Raw genomic sequence first — 19,592 nt, 5'->3', positions numbered from 1 at the left:
TCAAAGCATGGTGAAGTTCTTTCGGTCTCAAGACAGCGTATATATATTGCATGACTACTTGAATTACCAACGAGCTCTAAATCGGCTCAGTTAGAGTGACTCTCACGCTTATATTGCGAGTGATCTCAGCAACCGCGAGATCTGATAGTGTACAAAATGTACACAAACTTAAGTCTATGATTGTGCTTGGGTTTCTTCACACATCACTTTAACAACATTCAGATATAGCTTTGTATAGCTTGCGTTCAAGCACAAACTCAATGCATTCGTAACTCCGCTCTGAAGACGAAGACTATAGTATACAATCGATGCGCCATGACCCATGAACAATACTCGCTGAACTTCAAGATCCAAGGATATACAATCACCCTCGACGAACACCGTTTTTCCTCACGTTTTGCCCGCACGTTCGATGCGCGACGAACATCTACGAGACAGTGGAGCGTGTAGTGCGCTTGTTGGCCTCAGCCTGAGCCTGAGCATGCTCGGCTCCAACGGCAACAGCCTCCGCAACCTGGTTCTTAGCGTCCACAGAAGCCTTCTTCGCCTTCTCTGCCTTAGCCTTGACCTGCTCCTTGGAGGGAGCGGCGCCAGAGCCAACGAGAGCAGAGATGAGAAGAGCAAGAATGGTGACGGCGAGGGCACCAAGACCACCAGCAACCTCAGGAACGGCCTTGATAGCCTCAACGGGATCACGCCTGGCAATCTCAGTGAAGAGCAAGACCTTCTCCTTGACGTAGGTAACGGGGTCGTCCTTGAAGGCAAGGTCCTGGAGCGACTTGGGGGTATCCTTGGGCTTGGGCATGTTGGCCGCCTCGTCGGCCTTCTCTGCGGTGTGCTTGGGGACGAAAGACTCGAGCCTGAGCTTCTCAGCATCCTCAACGGAGTGGCCGATGTAGATGTTGTCGAAGAGGATGTCGTTTTGCATGGACCAGAGTTCGAAACCAATCTACAATCAATTAGAACACGTATAATAAAGAATTTGCAGGAGAAGACTTACAGCGCCGATGGGCTCGAAGTTGGCTGGTGTCTTGTCCTCGAAGTAGTTGGGGTTGGCGATCTTGCGAGGAGCCCAGACACCCTTGTAGAGTGGGTTATCGATGAAGGGAGCGGTCCACTTGCCCTTGTAGGCAGGGTTCTTGGTCATTGGAGCCTCCCACTTGCCGCAGCCAGCGGCCTCGTCGCACTTGGGGTTGGGGACCGTAGGGGGAATCCAGTCACCATCCTCCTCGTCATCCCAGTCCTCTGGCTTCTCAGCCTCAGGGTCGGGAATCGTGGTGGGCTCATCCTCGAGCCAGTCTGCGGGCATCTCAGCCTCGGTGTCGACAATCTCGAATGGCGCGTCATCGTCCCAGTCCTCGGGCTTGGAAGCCTCTGGGTCAGCGATACGGGCCTCGTCAACCCATTCCTCGGGCTTCTTGTCCTCAGCGTCGTCGATCTCCGCCTCGGGGTTGACCGAAGGAGTGAAGTCCTCAAGGAGGGTGCCGTTGCGGGTGGACTCGCCGTCAATCTTGATCTCGAAGCTCTGGTCAGGCCTGACGACCAGGGTGTAGAGGGTCGACGTCTTGACGATGCGGGCCGTAGGAGGGGTGTTGAGGTGCTTCTCCTCGTACTCGCCAGTCTTGGGGTTCTTGTGGCGGAAGATGAAGTGGACCTGCAATAGTCAGCTTGAGTAGGATCCGATATGTGCATGCGTCATACCTTGTTCGTGGCACCGCACTTGTCAGGGCCGAACATGATCACGTAGGGAGAGCTGTTGGCGAACTCCTCCGCGTGAAGACCGGCATTGTTCTGGAGGAGCTTCATGTAAGCACCGCCGCACTCCAAACCATCTGAAAAGCGGTTAGCAGATACTCAATGATACTAAATGCGTCGCAATTGACTTACTCTGGAGCTTGACCTCGTACTGAACAACAAGGGTGTTGTCCGTGTTGTCGACGGCCTTGGCAAACTTGGACGAGATGGCGTGGTGGGCAGCCTTGTCCTTGATGACCAGTCCCTTGTCGCCCTCAATGCCCTTCAGGACAGAAGGCTCCTCAACGGACCAGGTGCCAACGTATGCCCACTCCTCATCGTCGCCCTTGGTGTCTTTCTTGGCCGAGGAAGGCTTCCACCGGCTCTCCCAGTCGTCTGTGAACTGCTCGAGGAAGGGAGCTTTTAATGTGGTAGGCTGGACGCAATTGTCAGCAAGGACTCGCACCTACGCAATTGGCGAGACACTTACAGTAAAGGTAGGCTTTGAGACAGAGACGGAGGATGGAGCGGCCTCGGCCTCTTCTTGTGCATGCGCAATGGCGGCAGCGAACACTGCTGTGGCACCGACTGTGAATCGCATCTTGCCTGCTGTCTAGGGTATAGCAGAGGACTTGTAAAAGGTTGCTGTAGGTAGGTTGAGAGGATGATGGCGCAAGCTAAAGTTGGGGCGTGTCGCTTGATAAATAAATGCGGGTGGAAGCTGCAATCGTGTCAACTTCCGTTCACAGCCAAGGTGCAGCGAATGAAAGCCGAGCACCCCTGCCATTTCGCTCCGCACTCCGACCGCAGCTTCCTGGCACCGAACCTTGAGGAACGGCTTCACTTGACCTGACAGCTGTCCTTTCTTTTTCACCGAGAGGCCCTCGAGGTGAAGCAAGCATAGTCCATGTCCAACTGAAACTCACCATCCTGCTCGCCCAATTCGACCAGCCGAGTCCACTTGTTGGCGAAAATTAGACAACATGAACGTAAACATGAGCCGTTGTTGGGAAGGGTCGCAGAGATGGCGAACCATGTACGTCAAGCTGTCACACCTGTGCCAACCCACCAGACAGCTTCCCAAGTCGTGCCCAGTGCTCCATGTTCACACCAATCCACTTGATCTCGCACAACGGAATTGCAACTCACAAACGTATGTATTATCAATTGTAGAATAGAACTATATCCATAGTCCCACCAGTGCAAATGCAAATAAGACTTCAATGGGAATGTCCTCCCTGAACACCACCGCCAGAACCCAACCGTGACGCAAAAAACCAATGTGTGCATATTCCGTGCCCAAACCCAATTTCCTACCATCTTACAGCCGAGCCGGTAACGCCTATCGCTAACAATGAGTCCCTAGTTTCGCCAACCAACATTCCATATCACATGTGCTATGTCCCGTGCAGTATTGACCGTGTCCACTACTCGTCCCATGATCCCAGGCGGTTGGAGCTCGTCTTCGTTTTCTTCAAATGGCATGAACATACCGGACGCTGTTCTTCGTAGTCCGCCAGCTTCCTCCCCTGTTGTGAGCAGGTGGTCGGATCGCTGTGAGTGAGGATCCGAGGCCGTTGGGGTGATGGGTCGCTTTACATCGTATATCCCAGAGGGGTTGAAGTAGTCATCTTTCTCATCATCGTCGTCATCATCGTCGCAATCGGAGAGTAGGAAGTTTCTTGAAGGGCTCGAGGGCTTCAGCGTCTCCTGCGACGGCGAGGGTGATAACCGACTCGAGCGCCAAAACCCTAGAGAATGAGACTGTGGCTGTTCAGTCACGTCTGGCGAGTCTGTTTTATATTTTAAAGTAGTCGAGGGGAGTTTGGCGATAGTCTTGTTGTCGCCAGTGACGCTGATTTTCGAGCTTGTCCGCGACAAGGGACGCCTCTTACGTGCACGCTTCATCATGACCACGCCCTCGTCAGACGATGAATCCTCGTCGTGCTTTGCCCAGGGGTTGTGGTTGAGATCCTCCTCCTCGTCATCCGCATCCTTGCATTCGACAGCGATGCATTGTTCGACATTGTCGTCGAAACGAATATGCTTCTTTTCGCCCTGATCCGGCGTTTCTAGTCCAGAGGTTGGTTGCGAAGAGAAGTAGTCAGTAGGCTCTCGACTCAATGTCCGTGACATTGTCGAGGATGTTGGGAAGTCAAATGTCGGTCCAGGGATAATCATTCGGGGTTTCCTTCGCTCTAGGGTGGCGCCGATTCTCTGTTGCGATTGCACCGACTCTGCCGCCTGTTGAATCAACGATGAGGTGGATATAGACCTCTGCAGCATGGCTTCGGACATGCTGCGTTTCTTGAGAATTGGCTTCTTGACGCCATTGACAAAAGAGCTGCTCTTCGACAACCGACTGGCGGTTCCCGAGTTCTGTTGTGAGCAGAATCGATTGGATGCGGGTTGCATAGGTCCATACAGCCAAGTCACATCCACATCTTTGAGCCTGGGGTCGTGTTAGCTTCATGTGACATGAACTCGGCAGTTGCGCATACGACGCGCACATATGGTAGGGCGCCGAACAGAACGAAGTCTGAACTTACCAATTCAATGTTTCGGGCGAGACTGTTTTTAGCTTAAACTGAGCCTTGGCCCATGTTCTCCAGCTAGCATTCTCGAGCCTCGATCGCTCGCCATATACGTTCCGGTGTTCCACAATGTGCCGCCACGACGACCAGATGTCTTCCTCCCTCCAGTCGTACGAGAGGTAGTCTACGTGATGTGATGGTTCTTTTCGCACTGCTGTGTCGTCCTCTGATACTTGCAGCGGGTCTGGGGTGGATAAGGGGGTGTTGGAAGAATGGCCGTCCGTAGGCGAGGACGGGGGCAAAGCCAGTGTGAGGGCATGTTCCTGCTTGGCAATTGGAGGCGGTATGACCACTGTATCGACCGTCTTTTTGTATTGCCCTGCGGTACTGTATTGCGGGAAGGCCAGCTCTTCGTCCTCGCTGCTTGAGTCATCTGACTTGGTGTTCAGGGAGAGGCTGCTTGAGGGCGTGGAACGCAGCGACGACGATGTGCGGGATGAGCTCAGCGAGGGCGAGCGCAGGTCTGGCAGCGAGTACTGGTTCCTGCGGGGAAGGGAGAAGGCGTCGAGATTCAGGTTGGTCGAAGAAGGGGAGCGGGTTGGCATGTTATGGAAGGGCGAGCCCTCTGTGCGCGTGGACATGACCTCGGCCATTGTCGAGTGTGAGGACTCAATGCCTCAGTAGCAGTCACACGGAGAGGCCGGCGGCGGTGTCCTGCTTCAGAACTCCCTCCACAGATCTGTCTCGGGTGCTCGGTCTCGACATGCGTCCCGCGGGCGTCCTGGTCAGGTAGTATCGTGGGATGCGAGACGGGGGACGTGGGGGTTCGTGGTGGACGTTCAATGCGCGAGCGTGGTGGGCGAAATGCACGGCAAGAGGGTGCTGGATGCAGCGACGGGTGTCGAGAGACGTGGACGGGAAAAGCGAGATGTGCAGAGTGCGTTCAAGGAGTAGTAGAAAAGCTTCGAGGCCCCGGTCACTAGCTAACTGCAAAAGTTGGACGCAGGCTAGCTGCATGTGTAAAAGTCGCCCCCCGCATCATCGCCCATATGCCGTGAACGGCGTGGCCACTAAGCTTGGAAGACTTTAGGACTCGATGCTATCCTTTGGTGCGTTGCTCCGTGGCTGGACTGCGATACAACCACTTCGATAAGCTGCTGGCGACCTCCGGCGCCTCTGCTGCCCCGCTGTTCTTCCTTGTTCGCATCGCAGAGATCCTCCCAACCGGCTGCTGCCCTTGTCAACGGGGCCCCAACCGCAGCTGCGCGCCCGTTTCCTGACAAAAGCTAAGGCTTGGTGTAGAGCCGACTGCAGGCAATCCCTGTTCGGCTGATCGGCATGCATGGCTCAACAGACGCACCCTAGAGCAGCCTAGACCCCCATGCTGGTAGCCCTTGGGCGTGGCTTGGGTTCTCGCATCTCACTCACGAGACTGCCTTCCGCGGATCCACGACTGCTCGCCCACCTCCTTTTTGGGTCAGGGGAAGACGCACATTCGTCGGCGACCGTTGCGGGGAAGGGCGCAGCCAGCCACAACTCGAATCGGTTTTGTATTCTGACCTTCAGTCTTGGTGGACGAGCAGGAGAAGATGACATCTTACGACCTTTGCAAGGTGCACGTGTTGTGATTACACCACACCCTGTGCAACCCCATTCGCTCCCTGTCTGCGGTGCTGCAAGATACGGTAGGTGCACAACCTAGCTTCTCAACACCAAACATCATCCACTTGGAGCATGACGAGAGCCACTGCGGCCTCCATATGCACTCCTCGAACACCTGCTCCCGCAGCATCAGGCTCGCTGCATTGGTGAACATGTGGGGACGACGTCTCATCGCTTGATGAAATGCTCCACCGGTGACGAATGTGTTACCTTAGCGATGCATCGAATTCACTTCAACAAACACCAAGCCAGGATGTGTTTAGATGAACAGTCGTGGAACATGGAGTAGCTGCTATCGGCGGAGCCACCGCGAATCTTATCCATTGTGCCATCACCTACCTTTCTCTATCTCTAGCCTGTACATTGCATCTGGCCAACGATACTTTGCATGAAGACTACACTAGAACAGATCACGCGTGGCTTGAGCAGCAGAAGAGTAGGTTCAACGATAACGTTACTCGTCGCGACGCGTCTTAACAGTAGATGTTATGATTTGCGCAATCTACTCCCCCGCAACCCTCCCGACGCCCTCCAACGCCTTAACGCCATCAACGCCTTCAACGTCTTTCAACGTTCTCAACAGATACCGAGACATGACGCTGCTAAGCGCCGCGTCGGCATGCCGGCTATGAGCTCACGAGAGGCAGTCTCTCCAACCGACCCCTTAAATCATCTTGCTGTACAGCGCTGTTGCCTTGGCACCTCCGCGTCCGCGACCCCAGGTTTTGTTTAGTGATGCTTCTCGTCTAAACCCGCAAAGCGTCACACCGCTGTATTTAGTCCATTGATCAACACGCGCGTGGCTTGTCGATGGACCACGGACGACCGATCGATTGCCAAGACGAAACCATGCTCACGTCGAGTTTCTCCCTGATGATCGTGAATTTGTCCAACTCACGCTTTGTCATCGAGTGTAACTCACAACAACCGGTGTCGTTGTGGTCGCCACTGTAGGTGTGGAAAAAACAATTGCAGAGCTAGTTCCATGACAGGCCGATGCGCGCATTCGGGCTTTGCGGAGGCCGAGATCATTCTGTGCTGTCATAATTAATTTTGTTATTTGAATTTTGACAAACTCACTCAATAACTTCTCGCTGCCCTTGTTGTGGCCTTTCATTTCTGCTTCGTCTTCTATCTGCTAACAGCGCGAAATGACGCAGACTGATGACACTGCGGTTTCGTGGAGGCAAACTGAATCAACCCTCGCCCCGATCGAACCATCCAAGGAGACCGATGTGGCGACTCCACCATCAAGCGCCTCCGGCGACTCTGGAATAGATGGGAGTCAAGAAGAAACAAAAGATGAAGGAAGAAGCGCAGATGTCGTTGCGGGCGCGCCCCCAGCGCAGGAAGAAGAGAAACCACAGCGGAGCAAACTCAAGATCGCGCTCATCATGTTTTCGCTTGCCGTCGCCGTCCTCCTAGTCGCCCTAGACATCACCATCGTCACGACCGCGTTGCCCACAATCGCCGCAGATTTCAATTCCGCATCGGGATACACCTGGATTGGCTCCGCATACCTGATCGCCAATTCAGCAGCAACACCAATATGGGGCAAGGTGTCTGATATTTTTGGTCGCAAGCCTATATTGCTGATCACGAATGCCATATTCTTCGTCGGCTCGCTCATTGCCGCATTGTCCGTCAACATGAACATGCTCATTGCTGCTCGAGTTATACAAGGCATTGGAGGAGGAGGTCTGGTCGTTCTCGTCAACATCACGATCTCGGATCTATTTGCCATACGTGACAGAGGCGCCTACTTTGGAGTTATTGGTGGAGTTTGGGCTCTTGCGAGCAGTTTGGGACCTGTTGTTGGAGGTCTGTTTACGCAGAAGGTTTCCTGGAGGTACGTCTTCCACAAAATCTAGGGCTGGGTGTCTTCAAGGGGCTGTTTCAATCGCTGTTCGAACTTGAAAATACCTTGAAGCTATACGGTCCGTTCAGTTGATCTCAACTAACTGATATAGGTGGTGCTTCTACATCAACCTGCCGTTTGATGGCCTAGCTTTCATCATCATCTTGCTTTTCCTGGATGTGAAAACACCCAAGACACCGCTGCGCCAGGGGCTCTTGGCTGTCGACTGGTTGGGCTCCCTCGTCATGGTCAGCGGCGTGATCATGTTTCTTCTCGGTCTCGAATACGGCGGCATCAGTCACCCATGGGACTCAGCGATCGTCCTCTGTCTTCTCATCTTTGGAGTTCTCACCATCGCCCTATTCTTCCTTGTCGAATGGCGGCTCGCGCCCAATCCGTTGATGCCTCTGGACCTATTCTCTAAAAAGTCCAACCTCGCAGCATTGGCAACTTGTTTCTGCCATGCGTTCGTGTTCATATCGGGCAACTACTACATCCCGCTCTACTTCCAGGCCGTCCTGGGAGCTACACCCATTCTATCGGGTGTATATTTGCTTCCTCAAGCACTCGCGCTTTCGTTCTTCTCAATATTCACGGGCATCTTTATACGCAAGACTGGGCAGTATCTTCCCCTCATTTGGGCTGGCATGTTCATGATGATCCTGGGGTTTGGACTGTTCATCGACCTAGGCGCCAATTCGTCTTGGGCGAAGATAATCATCTACCAAATCATCGTGGGTATTGGCGTGGGACCGAATTTCCAGGCTCCGCTCATCGCACTGCAAAGTCTTGTACCGGTAAGTCTGCTCCATCTCATCTCTGTCTTGTCCGCACTTGACCTCTAACAGACATCAACTTCACTACTCATGCTAACAAACATTTTTTTTAGAAACGCGACATCGCAACCGCAACAGCAACATTCGGCTTTATGCGCAACCTCGGCTCTTCCATCTCCGTTGTAGTAGGCTCCGTTATCTTCCAAAACGAGATGAAGTCAAAACAGCCGCAGCTCATTGCATCTCTCGGAGCACAGACGGCTTCTGCATTCACAGGAGGTTCTGCGAACGCCAACGTCGGAATTATCGGCACGCTACCCACAAACCAGAAGCTCATTGTACGAGAAGCTTATGCAAGCTCGCTGAGTACTATGTGGATACTTTACACTGTGTTTGCAGCGTTGGGCTTCCTGGTCAGTCTTCTCATCGGGAAGAATGTGCTTGACAAGCAACATGAAGAGACCAAGACAGGACTTGAAGCAGAGCAGAGCCGGAGATTGGAGAAGGACGCTGAAAGGGCAGAGAGGAAGAGGAAGAGGGCTACCAAGGGAGCTCTGGCGCCAGATACCGAAGCGCAGGCTGTGGGTCCTGGTGGGCAAGGGGCTCAGGAGCCGAAAGTTTGAGGCTTTGTTACATTGCCACGGCTGTTTAGACTAGGGATTGCATAGCATTTTGGCGCCTTCCATTTAGCATAGATATCATACAGGTGTGTAGTAATTCTTATGGTCACTGAATCGAGATTCATGTGCCATCTTGACCGTTAGAAATGTGTCCATTATATTGAAGGGTAGCGCTAAATGTGAGACTTTGAACGCTTCACAATAACGAGAAATTTCATTGCCATACTATCGTAGCACATAACAATTAGTGTTTACCTAAGGAGTTATCTCTGCTGATTTCATACTAAACTCCGACAGCGGTAGTGCAAGATGTTCATACATTCACATCTTGCCTATCGTTACGCGGTGTGAGGAATCTTTGGTGAAGCACATACTTCATTGATTGATCCGAATTACTTGTGGTCAGCACTTGGAGTTGTTGTTACGTTTTCATGCCTCCCGCTGAGCGGGGGACCGGAGGTAAGCGCCTATTATCGCAAGTCGCCTCGGGAAGCTCGGTGCTAGAAGTAAGAAATGCGGGGCGAACGCGGCTACGAAAGGAAGGTACCATAACGGGAGCTCTTTCTCCAAAAGCCTCTCAGAAGACTTCGCTTGATACAGCATTGCAACTTTTTTTGAGTAGGTTGGTTTCGATTGCAAATCTTTCCTCTCTCTTGCAATTACCTACACGTATATCAGCGCCGGTATGGCCGCCCGTCGTGCTCTCGCACGTATCCCAGCGCTATCGGCTCGCTCGTCGCTTCCTCGCGCAGCTCCTCTCTGCACCAGAATGTCGTCGCCCGCCAGCTTGAACAAGATTGCCGCGAGACGGTTGCACGCTACAGCTCAGCATCTGAAGCCAGCAGCTGCCGCCGCCCAATCGTATCCCACGAGCCACGAGCCCATCCAGTCTCCCGAAGACACGCCGTACTTCCTCGACAACAAATTCGTGGCTTCGAATGCGACACAATGGATTGAGTTGAAGGACCCTGCTACAAACAACCTGGTCACCCGCGTTCCCCAAAGTACAGACGAGGAGCTCAGGGCCGCGGTAGACAGTGCAGAGAAGGCGTTCAAGCCATGGAAGGAGACCAGCGTGCTCTTCCGACAACAGATCATGTTCAAGTACACCGCTTTGATCCGCGAGAACTGGGACAGGCTGGCTGCTAGCATCACACTTGAGCAGGGCAAGACCTTTGCCGACGCGAGGGGAGATGTCCTCCGAGGTCTTCAGGTTGCGGAGAACGCTTGTGGCATTCCCATGCAGATGACTGGCGAGGTGCTCGAGGTTGCAAAGGACATGGAGACGCGCAGCTACAGGGAGCCATTGGGTGTCATTGCAGCTATCTGCCCCTTCAGTGAGTGAACTGTGGCTTCGACAGCGAATCCCTGCTAACCGCTACCCCAGACTTCCCCGCCATGATTCCCCTCTGGACTATCCCCATCGCCACCGTCACTGGCAACACCTGCATTATCAAGCCATCAGAGCGCGACCCCGGTGCGTGCATGATTCTGGCTGAGCTTGCCGAGAAGGCTGGGTTCCCTCCTGGTGTCCTCAACATCGTCCATGGGTCCGCCAAGACCGTCGACTTTATTCTCGACGAGCCGCGCATCAAGGCTATCAGCTTTGTCGGAAGCAACAAGGCGGGAGAGTACATATACTCTCGCGCCTCGGCAAACGGCAAGCGAGTCCAGGCCAACCTGGGTGCGAAGAACCACGCTGCCGTCCTCCCCGACTGCAACAAGAACCACACCCTGAACTCGATTGCCGGTGCTGCTTTCGGTGCTGCTGGTCAGCGATGCATGGCTCTCAGCACGCTGGTCATGGTCGGCGAGACCAAGGAATGGATCCCTGAGCTTGCTGAGCGTGCTAAGGCTCTGAAGATGGATGGTGGCTTCGAGGAGGGTGCGGACCTTGGGCCCGTTATCAGCCCAGAGTCGAAGAAGAGGATTGAGGATCTGATCGCCAGTGCCGAGGAAGAGGGCGCGACTATTCTTCTTGATGGTCGTGGCCAGAAGCCTTCTTCTGAGAAGTATGCTGATGGCAACTGGGTGAGTTTTCCTATGACCTATTGAAGGATGTTCTAACTCGAGTTCTCGTTTAGGTCGGTCCCACCATCATCTCCAACGTTAAGCCCCACATGAAGTGCTACACCGAGGAGATCTTTGGCCCCGTTCTCGTCTGCCTGAACGTCGAGACCGTTGACGAGGCCATTGACATGATCAACGCCAACGAATACGGCAACGGAACCGCTATCTTTACCCGCTCGGGCGCTACAGCAGGTCGCTTCCAGCGCGAGATCGAGGCCGGTCAGGTTGGCATCAACGTCCCCATCCCTGTCCCTGTAAGTCTAGCCCTATCTTCGCACGCTTGTGATAAAAATTAACAGAGTATAGCTCCCCATGTTCTCCTTCACTGGTAACAAGAAGTCTGTTGCCGGCGGCGGTGCAAACACTTTCTACGGCAAGCCTGGTCTCCAGTTCTACACACAGCAGAAGACGGTAACAAGCCTGTGGAGGAGTGAGGATGCTTTGGCGACCAAGGCGTCTGTGAACATGCCCACGCACAGCTAGATGTTAATATGAATAATAAGCTTTGTTCTACGTTTTGCTGGCCTGCAAGTGGAGCCGCGATGGCGCCAAGCATGCTGTATCCGAGACATGTACGATGATGATGAGGCTGCCGTCAAACAAACCCATGTACGGAAATCAATATCTATCAGTGCATTGCATGCTATCAATCAGATTGAGTGTGGCAGGGATTGGTGGGTGATTCTCTATCAGTGCAGCACTCGGTTATCGCAGGTGGACGCACGGCAGATCGTCGGTCGCCAAGGAGAGTAAAAAGATTGGGTGCAAGCGGTGTGGAGAGATGCGGAACTCCACGAGGCGGCCGGACTTTTTATCGTTAGATACCGGCTGGCGTGCGCGTCCGCCAGTCTTCATAAAGTGCTGAGGCAGCCCTTGTCGCATCTGATGTCAATTGTTATTTATAGACTGCGATGGGCAGTCATTATGAAAAAGGGTTTGCAAATTATTTTCAATGTGTGCAGATCTCGACTGATGTCATGCCTCGTATGAATAGGTATCCATCCTTTTGGGGTCAGTGCAGTTAGGCGTCGAGCTTATATCATGAAGTAAAACCGGCTTTGGGTGTTGTCGTGTTTGCTGGCGCACATTCCAAGAAAGTGTATGCATGGTCGTTGCTCGATTGGGAAGCGCGTGTATTGATATGGTAGTGCGCCCATGCATGCAACACGATATAGAATGCTGCTGCTGCCTGCTAGCAGATGGGGTGAGATTCTGGCAAGAGTCCCCCCTGGAATGCTGCAGTAGTGGCATTGCCAGCAGTTGCATCGTGGGAAATGGCGGGTAAATGGCAGGCAGCCAGGCCAGCCTCGTGCTCAGTATAGCATTCGAGACCGAGGCTGGCGTGTGGCTGGTGGTGTTGTTGAAGGACAGCGTAGCGTGGGCGTGGGCGTGGGCCGCGTCCGGAACTCCGGAATAGACAGGAATAGGGTCGCCGCAACGGCTGGGCGTTTTGGTTGGGAAACGCAATCATGGTGTCAGCGGCGAGACGGGCGGCGCAGAAGATTTGGATCTTCTGGCGACCTTGGGCCAGTGCGAATTGACGTGTGTGAAGGGTGGAGCAAGAGGCCGTGGCAGACTCGCTGCGACGTGACATGCGGCGCAAAAAGCGTTTCAGCATGCTGGTGGTTGCGCTACCCTGGCTGTTGATCATCGATTGGGCCTGGCACCGCCGCACCGTTGATGACGAGTCCAGTGAAGTGCTCAACACCGCCCGCGCGTACTCTGCCTCTTTACTAAACTAACGTCGCTCGCGTCCGTCGCCCGCTCACTCGACCCTCGCTGCCACCTGCTGCAATCTCTGTGCCCTCTCTGCGACACTCTCGTCTCACCTCATTTTTAATCTCCCATATTCGCTCCCCAGGACCTGTGCAGGGGCCATATCGCGAGTCGACCACGCCCTGATTCCTACGCCAGCTCCGCTTGATCCGCCTCACCCGCCTCGCTGCAGCAGAAGCCTCGGGCGGTCTGAGATTAACTAGCCACAATGGAGAACACGGCGACCCAGTCGCCGCGTGCGCGCTCTGACACGCATTTCAGCCTGCGCAGCAACAAAAGTCACGATTCTCCAGGCAAGAGCAAGCACGAGAAGAAGGACAGCGCAACCAAAATCCACTACGAGCCCAAAGGAAAGGCAAACCCGAACGCCGCCATGGAAGAAGCCCAGCCTAGTATGATCGCCCCAGCCCTGCCGGTCTAGCGTACCGCTCGAGTTTGCGACGCCTTTGTTGACAATTCACAGTGGCCGCTGCGCTTGAGAAGCCCACCCTCCAGTCTCTGCGCGAGTTCCAGCACAGCGACGCCAACGGCAATGTCATTGGTGAGTCGCACTTTTTGTACCTGCGAGTTCCGTAGAGTTTTCGTCTAACTAGCTGCAGCCGAACCCGATCTGTCCAACCCAACGCGCTCGCGATGGGAGCGCCCGCTCGACACCATCCGCTCTTTCGAGGCGGCCATTGACGGCGAATACAAGCGCAGAGTGCAGTCGACACGCGGCGACCAGACAGACATCATGAGCGGGTTCAACAGCCGTAGGAGCAGCTTTTACGGCGGAGGACCCGACTACCAGCAGAATCGCTACTCCCATGCCAGCGGATACCACGGCAACAGACATGCTGGCCGCGACAGCTACGACAACAGCCACGACATGGGTGGTCCCGTAGGCGGACAGCAGCGGATGCGATACAGCAATCGCATGCAGCCTGACCAAGGGTGGAACAACAGGCAAAACGGTGGCAGCAACATCTACGGACCCAGCGGCTACCAACAGTCGCGCGACACTGTACACACAAATGGCTCCAACGGCAGCCACAGCGACGGACCCTACTCGAACGATCCCAACAGCGAGAACTCGTCGATTGAGCGAGGCGTGCCCGTTCAAAAACCCCAGCCGCCGCCCCATGGAGAGTACGGATACAACGGTTACAACGGCGGAGCGCCCATGATGGAGCAACGGGGACATCAAGGCCAGTTCTCGCAACCACAAAACGCTTACGTGCCGCCGCCTGTTGCGAAGAAAGCAATGCCCATCAAATTGGGTGGTGGTGCTGGCGGACCGCCTCCTGCTAGTGAGAACAGGCCAGCTATGGTGTCCAAGAACAGCGAGGACAAGAGGCGGAGTTGGTTCAAGAAGCGGTTCAGCAAAGACTAGACTGAGCAGCAACAATAAATTGGGCGATGTGTGTGGGAGTATTTACAAAATTTCTCCGTTGAGATATATGGATGTGGATATGACATATTTTCTTTATTTTTTCTGCGATAGATTCTTGGTGTTGGGGAATTATGACGACGCTCATGGCACCGGGACCACAGGGATGTTTTCACGATGGGGATTGCCCTGGGTATCAAGGCCCTATGACCACGTCATTCTTATCCTCGACGTTGACATGCTGCAGCAAGTTGGAGTCAGGACGGGTTTCTTTGCAATGTTTGGCAACTGTCACTCTTTAAGAGGTGAGCTGCTACAGAAGTGGCTTGAGACCAGCTATGTAGTAATCTTTAATGATGTGGCGTGCAAGCATTTATTCATCTTTCTCATGCTCTTTAGACTGATGTGGAGCTGGTGGTGCTACAATGCCTTCTTCGCTTTCTGGGCGTCTTCTTCCTGCTCAGCTTTGTCGTCCATGAAAGCCATGACTACGTAGCCGATTAGGACTACGTTTGCCATGAGCGCGGCCAGTCCACCGGCATATGTTGCGTTGCCTGAGTTGAATTAGTCCTGGGTCTAATCGAGTAGTAGTCGTGGTGACTTGCCGTTGAAGACGAAATTGACTGTGAAGAAGTAGGTTCCCAGTGGAAGGGTGATCATGGCGAATGTGGCGCTCATGAGCTTGACGATGACTGATCTGTACCTGGTGTCAGCTTTCATCTATTATACGATTGCTTGAGCTGCAACTTCATTCACGTGTTTGTACTACAAAGCATATGTTGCACAGGGCGACTCACGTTGGGACGGCCGGCGCGATGACGGAGGGTCCAGAAGCATCCTGCCCATCATTGTCGAGATACGACTTCTCGTCGCTGACATTCCGTCTGGTTGTCATTTTGTCTGTAGATAGTCGAGCGGTGTGTGTCGTGAGAGTGCTTCCTTGAGCTGCAGTATCGTGATGCCGTGGCACGGGCCCTACAAACGCATGCACTTTACGCGTTCGCGCGTATCCCCGCTGCCAGAAATCTTTCCTTTTGTCGCCGCAACAACGTCAAAGACGCGCCATGCCGTGGGCTTTGTCAACAATCCCCTGTTTTTGTTTGTCGAGCTAGACCCTTTGTCTTTTTAATACCCTCCCCACGCAACAACCCTGGTGCACGTTCACGGCACGTCCTCTTTGCCCGGACCGCGACTTTGTTAGTCTCAATGTATCGTCGCGACCCCATAATGACCTCTTCACCACCACCCACGGCGCCCCGTGCGCGCGACGAAAGTGACGACGATCTTGCAGGCTCCGACGCCACGCAGCCCACGCAGCTTCTCGAAACCCGCTCGCCGTTCTTCCCCGCGTCCAGCACCACGCAGCCCACGCTCATGCTCACGCCGCGCGCCAACCGCACGCAACAAGCAGACTCCTCGCAGCTACTGGTCCCGCAATCGTCGCCACCCGCCGAGCGTTACTCGTCCCCTGGCCTCCCCCAACTACAGTCGCAGTCGCAGTCGCAGCGCCCGTACGGCAACCAAGTTACCTCCATGGCGCCACCCGGTACATCATTCTTCCCTCCGCAGGCAGTCCGCAAGCCCGTGTTTGATCTCACGTCGGACGATCCGCCGGTAGAGCGCGACCCCTACGAGCGGGAGTCGGCGTACAGGTCCAACATACCACTATCAAAAGTTGAGATGAGTTCGCGGACGTCGAGGGTCGAGGAGACGCCAGAGAAGCCGAGTTGGAATCTGTCTGGATACGCGTACAACAACTCGGCCAACCCACGAAAACGCCCCGGCGACGACTATACGAGTCCGCCTGCGAAGAAGATCAAGCCTGTTGTGTGCCAGAATGGGCCTTCCCGCGCTATGCCTGTGGACTTGACGGCGGACGAAGACATCACCATCGCAGATATAACGGACAACGACATGAAGCGGAAGACGGAGCGCTTGAAGACCATCTTCGCGAACCGGCGCGTCAAGGTACTCTACGACGCTTTGATCTTGAGGAACGGCCACTTCGACCGCGCATGCGATGACCTTCTGCAAGAGGACTCTGATGACGAGCTGCTCAAGTCTCCCAAACTCGGCGTTGCTAAGAGCAACGCGAGTGCTGCGGTGCCAAAGAAGACAGCTCAGCGCGTGCTTAATGCGCCCGTCAAGTCCCTGCAGGAGAGGTACTCGAAGATCAAGGTGACGCAGGATGTACCTGCTCCTGTTGCAGCCCCTGAGGAGTCGAAACCTAAGCGCCGTCTTATGCGCGGTCGACGCAATCGCTCGCTCTCTCCTGCGGACAATACACCGCCGCGGCCGCAGACCCAGCAGGATAAGCAAGTCACAGTCATCTCCTCTGACGAGGATGTGGATGAGGGAATTGTGGAGATCTCGGACGATGATTCGGAGGCGGGGGTTCCAGCTGCAGAGCCCAAGTTCAGTCAATCGAGCCTGCTTAGTTTCTTCAACACGTGCTCTCTAGAAGCAATGGTCGATCTGTCTGGACACAAGGAAGAAGACATCCGCGCTATCTTTGAAAATCGTCCTTTTGCGTCAGTGGCCGCCATCCGCAACATCCATGTTGATCCACAACAGGTGGCGAAGGGTACGAAGAAAGCGCGTAAGCCCAGGATTACGCTTGGTGCGCGACTGGTTGACTCTTCTGAGGATATGTGGGAAGCTTACTCGACCATCGACTCCGTTGTCCAGCAGTGTGAAACCCTTGGGAAGCCGATGGTAGCTGGAATGGGGCGTTGGGGCATTGACATCTTTGGCGCTTCGAAAGATGGAGGAGTCGACGTGACTAGTCTGGACGATAACAGCGATGCTAGCTCTACTCGCGACTCGGGATACCATACTCCACGGAGTAGTCATGGCAGCGACACGGAAGGCGACATGATCCGCAAGACCACGAACCGCTTGAAGCTCTTGGAAAAGCCTTCGATCATGAACAAGGATGTGGAGCTGAAAGACTACCAGGTTGTTGGTCTTAACTGGCTGAACCTCCTGTGGCAGAACCGCATCTCTGGTATTTTGGCCGACGATATGGGTCTGGGCAAGACGTGTCAGGTTATTGCTTTCCTGTCGCACCTCAAGGAGCAGGGCACGGGGAAACCAACACTGATCGTTGTTCCTGGATCGACTTTGGAGAACTGGTGTCGTGAATTCGAAAAGTTCTCGAGCACTATCAACTTTACGCCGTACTACGGTCCACAGGCCGAACGCTTCCAACACCAGGACGATATTCGAAATAATATCGACCAAGGGCTTTGCGACGTGATCATTACCACGTACGATCTTACGTTCAGGAAAGAGGACAATGCGTTCCTGCGGAAGTGCAAGCCTCAGATCTGCATCTTCGACGAAGGTCACGTCTTGAAGAACGCCAACACTATCCGATACAAGAGCTTGATGCGCATTGATACACCGTGTCGTATTCTTCTTACAGGCACACCGCTGCAGAACAGTCTACAGGAGCTCATGTCGATTCTTGGTTTCCTCATGCCTGGTGTCTTTTACGACAAGAGCGACGACAACACTGTGCAAGACATGTTGCAGATTCTGTTCAAACACAAGGCAAAGGTGACTGAGAGCGATTCTCACAGCACGTTACTGTCTGCGCAGCGTATCCAGCGGGCGCGTACAATGTTGACACCCTTTATCCTCCGACGAAAGAAGGCACAGGTTCTCAAGCATCTGCCGAAGAAGACCTCGCGCGTGGAGTACTGCGAACTCACAGAGACACAAAAGACACTCTACAACCAGCAGTTGCAGAAACAGCGTCAAATCCTGCTGGATCGAGCAGCTGGTCTACTCGTTAAAGACCACGCGAATGTCATGATGAAACTCCGCCAGGCCGCCATCCACCCTCTCCTTTTCCGCCATCGCTACACAGACGACAAGATCCGCAAAATGTCCAAAGCCTGCCTGAAAGAAGAAACATTCGCCGAAAGCAACCCGAACATCATCTTCGAAGAACTCGAACTATACCAAGACTACCAATGCCACGCCCTCTCCCTCAAATACCCCGGCGCGCTCAAGAAATTCCAACTCCACGACAAAGAATGGATGGACTCTGGCAAGGTCGCCAAGCTCCTCGAGCTGCTGAAGAAATACAAGCAAAACGGCGACCGCGCCCTCGTCTTCTCCCAGTTCACGTCTGTCATGGACATCCTGGGCTGGGTCTTCGACGACCACGACATCGCGCACATGCGCATGGACGGCTCCACGCCCATCCAAGAGCGCCAGGGCCTCATGGATATCTTCTACCAGGACGAGTCCATCGGCGTCTTCATGATCAGCACGAAATCAGGCGGCGCGGGCATCAACCTCGCCTGCGCTAACAAAGTCATCATCTTCGACTCCTCGTTCAACCCACAGGATGACATTCAGGCTGAGAACCGCGCGCACCGCGTCGGCCAGACGCGCGAGGTGGAGGTCGTCAGGCTCGTCACCAAGGATACGGTCGAGGAGCAGATCTACGCGCTTGGTGTGAGTAAGCTGGAGCTGGATAAGATGGTACAAGGCGAGGAGGTCGAGGAGGGCGCCAAGGGGAAGAAAAAGGGCGCTGCTGGTGCGGCGACGGACTCGATTAGCAAGGCGGAGGAAGCGGGTATCGAGGCCGTGGAACAGATGCTGCTGAAGCAACTTCATGTTGATGAGAGTAAGGAGGGCGATGTGAAGGATTTGTATCTTGATGGGCTGAAGAAGGCGGGCTTGGATGTTAGTGCTGCGTAGGGAGTGGGTTGGTTGGTAGGTTGCGCTGGGTTTTGTATAGCTCGGGTTTTTTTCTTCTGCGGGACGATGGATATATGGCTGTTTGTGTTGGCGGTTTCTGATTCTTTCGCTGGAGGGCTTGTTGCGTTGAGGCATGGCTTGAGCTTTGAGTCTTGAGCCTCCCTCTCCCCCTTTTTTTTCTTGCCTTCTTTGCTGTGTGCATAGCGTCGGCGTCATGTGTGTATCTAGATAGAGTGGACGTATAGATTCTTCTCCCTCCGAGTCGCTGTGCCTTACTTTACCTTGCTCTAATTCACTTCCATTTTCCATCCCTGTTGATTCCCACCTACCCCATGAACCATCCCATTACTTCCAATCCATCTAGGCTTCCTCCCTCATCTCACGTCATACACCTCTATCAAACCAAGCCAGCCGTTATATTAACAAACGATATGTCTGCGGCCCAGACCACACACCACACACGCGCGTTACCCGCCC

At 54.1% G+C, this 19,592-nt stretch overlaps 7 protein-coding genes across 7 annotated transcripts; 4 read left to right on the top strand and 3 right to left on the bottom strand.

The window, feature by feature from the left end:
* Nucleotides 1-165: 165 nt before the first annotated feature.
* P153DRAFT_393848 (calnexin-like protein) lies at nt 166-2,363 on the bottom strand. Its single transcript, XM_033671271.1, has 5 exons — nt 2,225-2,363; nt 1,888-2,170; nt 1,702-1,832; nt 1,001-1,654; nt 166-949 (listed from the first exon to the last, which is right to left on the bottom strand). The coding sequence occupies exons 1-5, from the start codon at nt 2,333-2,335 to the stop codon at nt 428-430; spliced, it is 1,701 nt and encodes a 566-aa protein (XP_033527290.1). The 5' UTR covers nt 2,336-2,363; the 3' UTR covers nt 166-427.
* Nucleotides 2,364-3,096: 733 nt separating this feature from the next.
* Nucleotides 3,097-4,921, bottom strand: P153DRAFT_354347 (uncharacterized protein; the record flags this gene model as incomplete). Its single annotated transcript, XM_033666498.1, has 2 exons — nt 3,097-4,186; nt 4,284-4,921. 2 exons carry the CDS (start codon nt 4,919-4,921, stop codon nt 3,097-3,099), a joined length of 1,728 nt encoding a protein of 575 aa, XP_033527289.1.
* Nucleotides 4,922-7,081: 2,160 nt separating this feature from the next.
* On the top strand, nt 7,082-9,187 carry P153DRAFT_282938 (uncharacterized protein; the record flags this gene model as incomplete). The annotated part of the gene is made up of 3 exons (XM_033663234.1): nt 7,082-7,779; nt 7,901-8,585; nt 8,678-9,187. 3 exons carry the CDS (start codon nt 7,082-7,084, stop codon nt 9,185-9,187), a joined length of 1,893 nt encoding a protein of 630 aa, XP_033527288.1.
* Nucleotides 9,188-9,758: 571 nt separating this feature from the next.
* P153DRAFT_364156 (Methylmalonate-semialdehyde dehydrogenase) lies at nt 9,759-11,976 on the top strand. Its single transcript, XM_033667536.1, has 4 exons — nt 9,759-10,521; nt 10,572-11,215; nt 11,269-11,508; nt 11,561-11,976. The coding sequence occupies exons 1-4, from the start codon at nt 9,870-9,872 to the stop codon at nt 11,735-11,737; spliced, it is 1,713 nt and encodes a 570-aa protein (XP_033527287.1). The 5' UTR covers nt 9,759-9,869; the 3' UTR covers nt 11,738-11,976.
* Nucleotides 11,977-13,070: 1,094 nt separating this feature from the next.
* Nucleotides 13,071-14,793, top strand: P153DRAFT_364154 (uncharacterized protein). The gene is made up of 3 exons (XM_033667535.1): nt 13,071-13,422; nt 13,494-13,571; nt 13,630-14,793. The coding sequence occupies exons 1-3, from the start codon at nt 13,239-13,241 to the stop codon at nt 14,400-14,402; spliced, it is 1,035 nt and encodes a 344-aa protein (XP_033527286.1). The 5' UTR covers nt 13,071-13,238; the 3' UTR covers nt 14,403-14,793.
* On the bottom strand, nt 14,611-15,400 carry P153DRAFT_175913 (uncharacterized protein). Its single transcript, XM_033662337.1, has 3 exons — nt 15,197-15,400; nt 15,005-15,096; nt 14,611-14,953 (listed from the first exon to the last, which is right to left on the bottom strand). The coding sequence occupies exons 1-3, from the start codon at nt 15,292-15,294 to the stop codon at nt 14,820-14,822; spliced, it is 324 nt and encodes a 107-aa protein (XP_033527285.1). The 5' UTR covers nt 15,295-15,400; the 3' UTR covers nt 14,611-14,819.
* Nucleotides 15,401-15,443: 43 nt separating this feature from the next.
* Nucleotides 15,444-19,372, top strand: P153DRAFT_364153 (uncharacterized protein). The gene has a single exon (XM_033667534.1). The coding sequence runs from the start codon at nt 15,627-15,629 to the stop codon at nt 19,113-19,115; it is 3,489 nt and encodes a 1,162-aa protein (XP_033527284.1). The 5' UTR covers nt 15,444-15,626; the 3' UTR covers nt 19,116-19,372.
* Nucleotides 19,373-19,592: the final 220 nt, after the last annotated feature.

This window comes from Dothidotthia symphoricarpi (genome assembly GCF_010015815.1).
Source record: "Dothidotthia symphoricarpi CBS 119687 unplaced genomic scaffold P153scaffold_4, whole genome shotgun sequence".
Taxonomy (NCBI): Eukaryota; Fungi; Ascomycota; class Dothideomycetes; order Pleosporales; family Dothidotthiaceae; genus Dothidotthia; species Dothidotthia symphoricarpi.
This window is presented reverse-complemented; position numbering and strand designations above follow the sequence as displayed.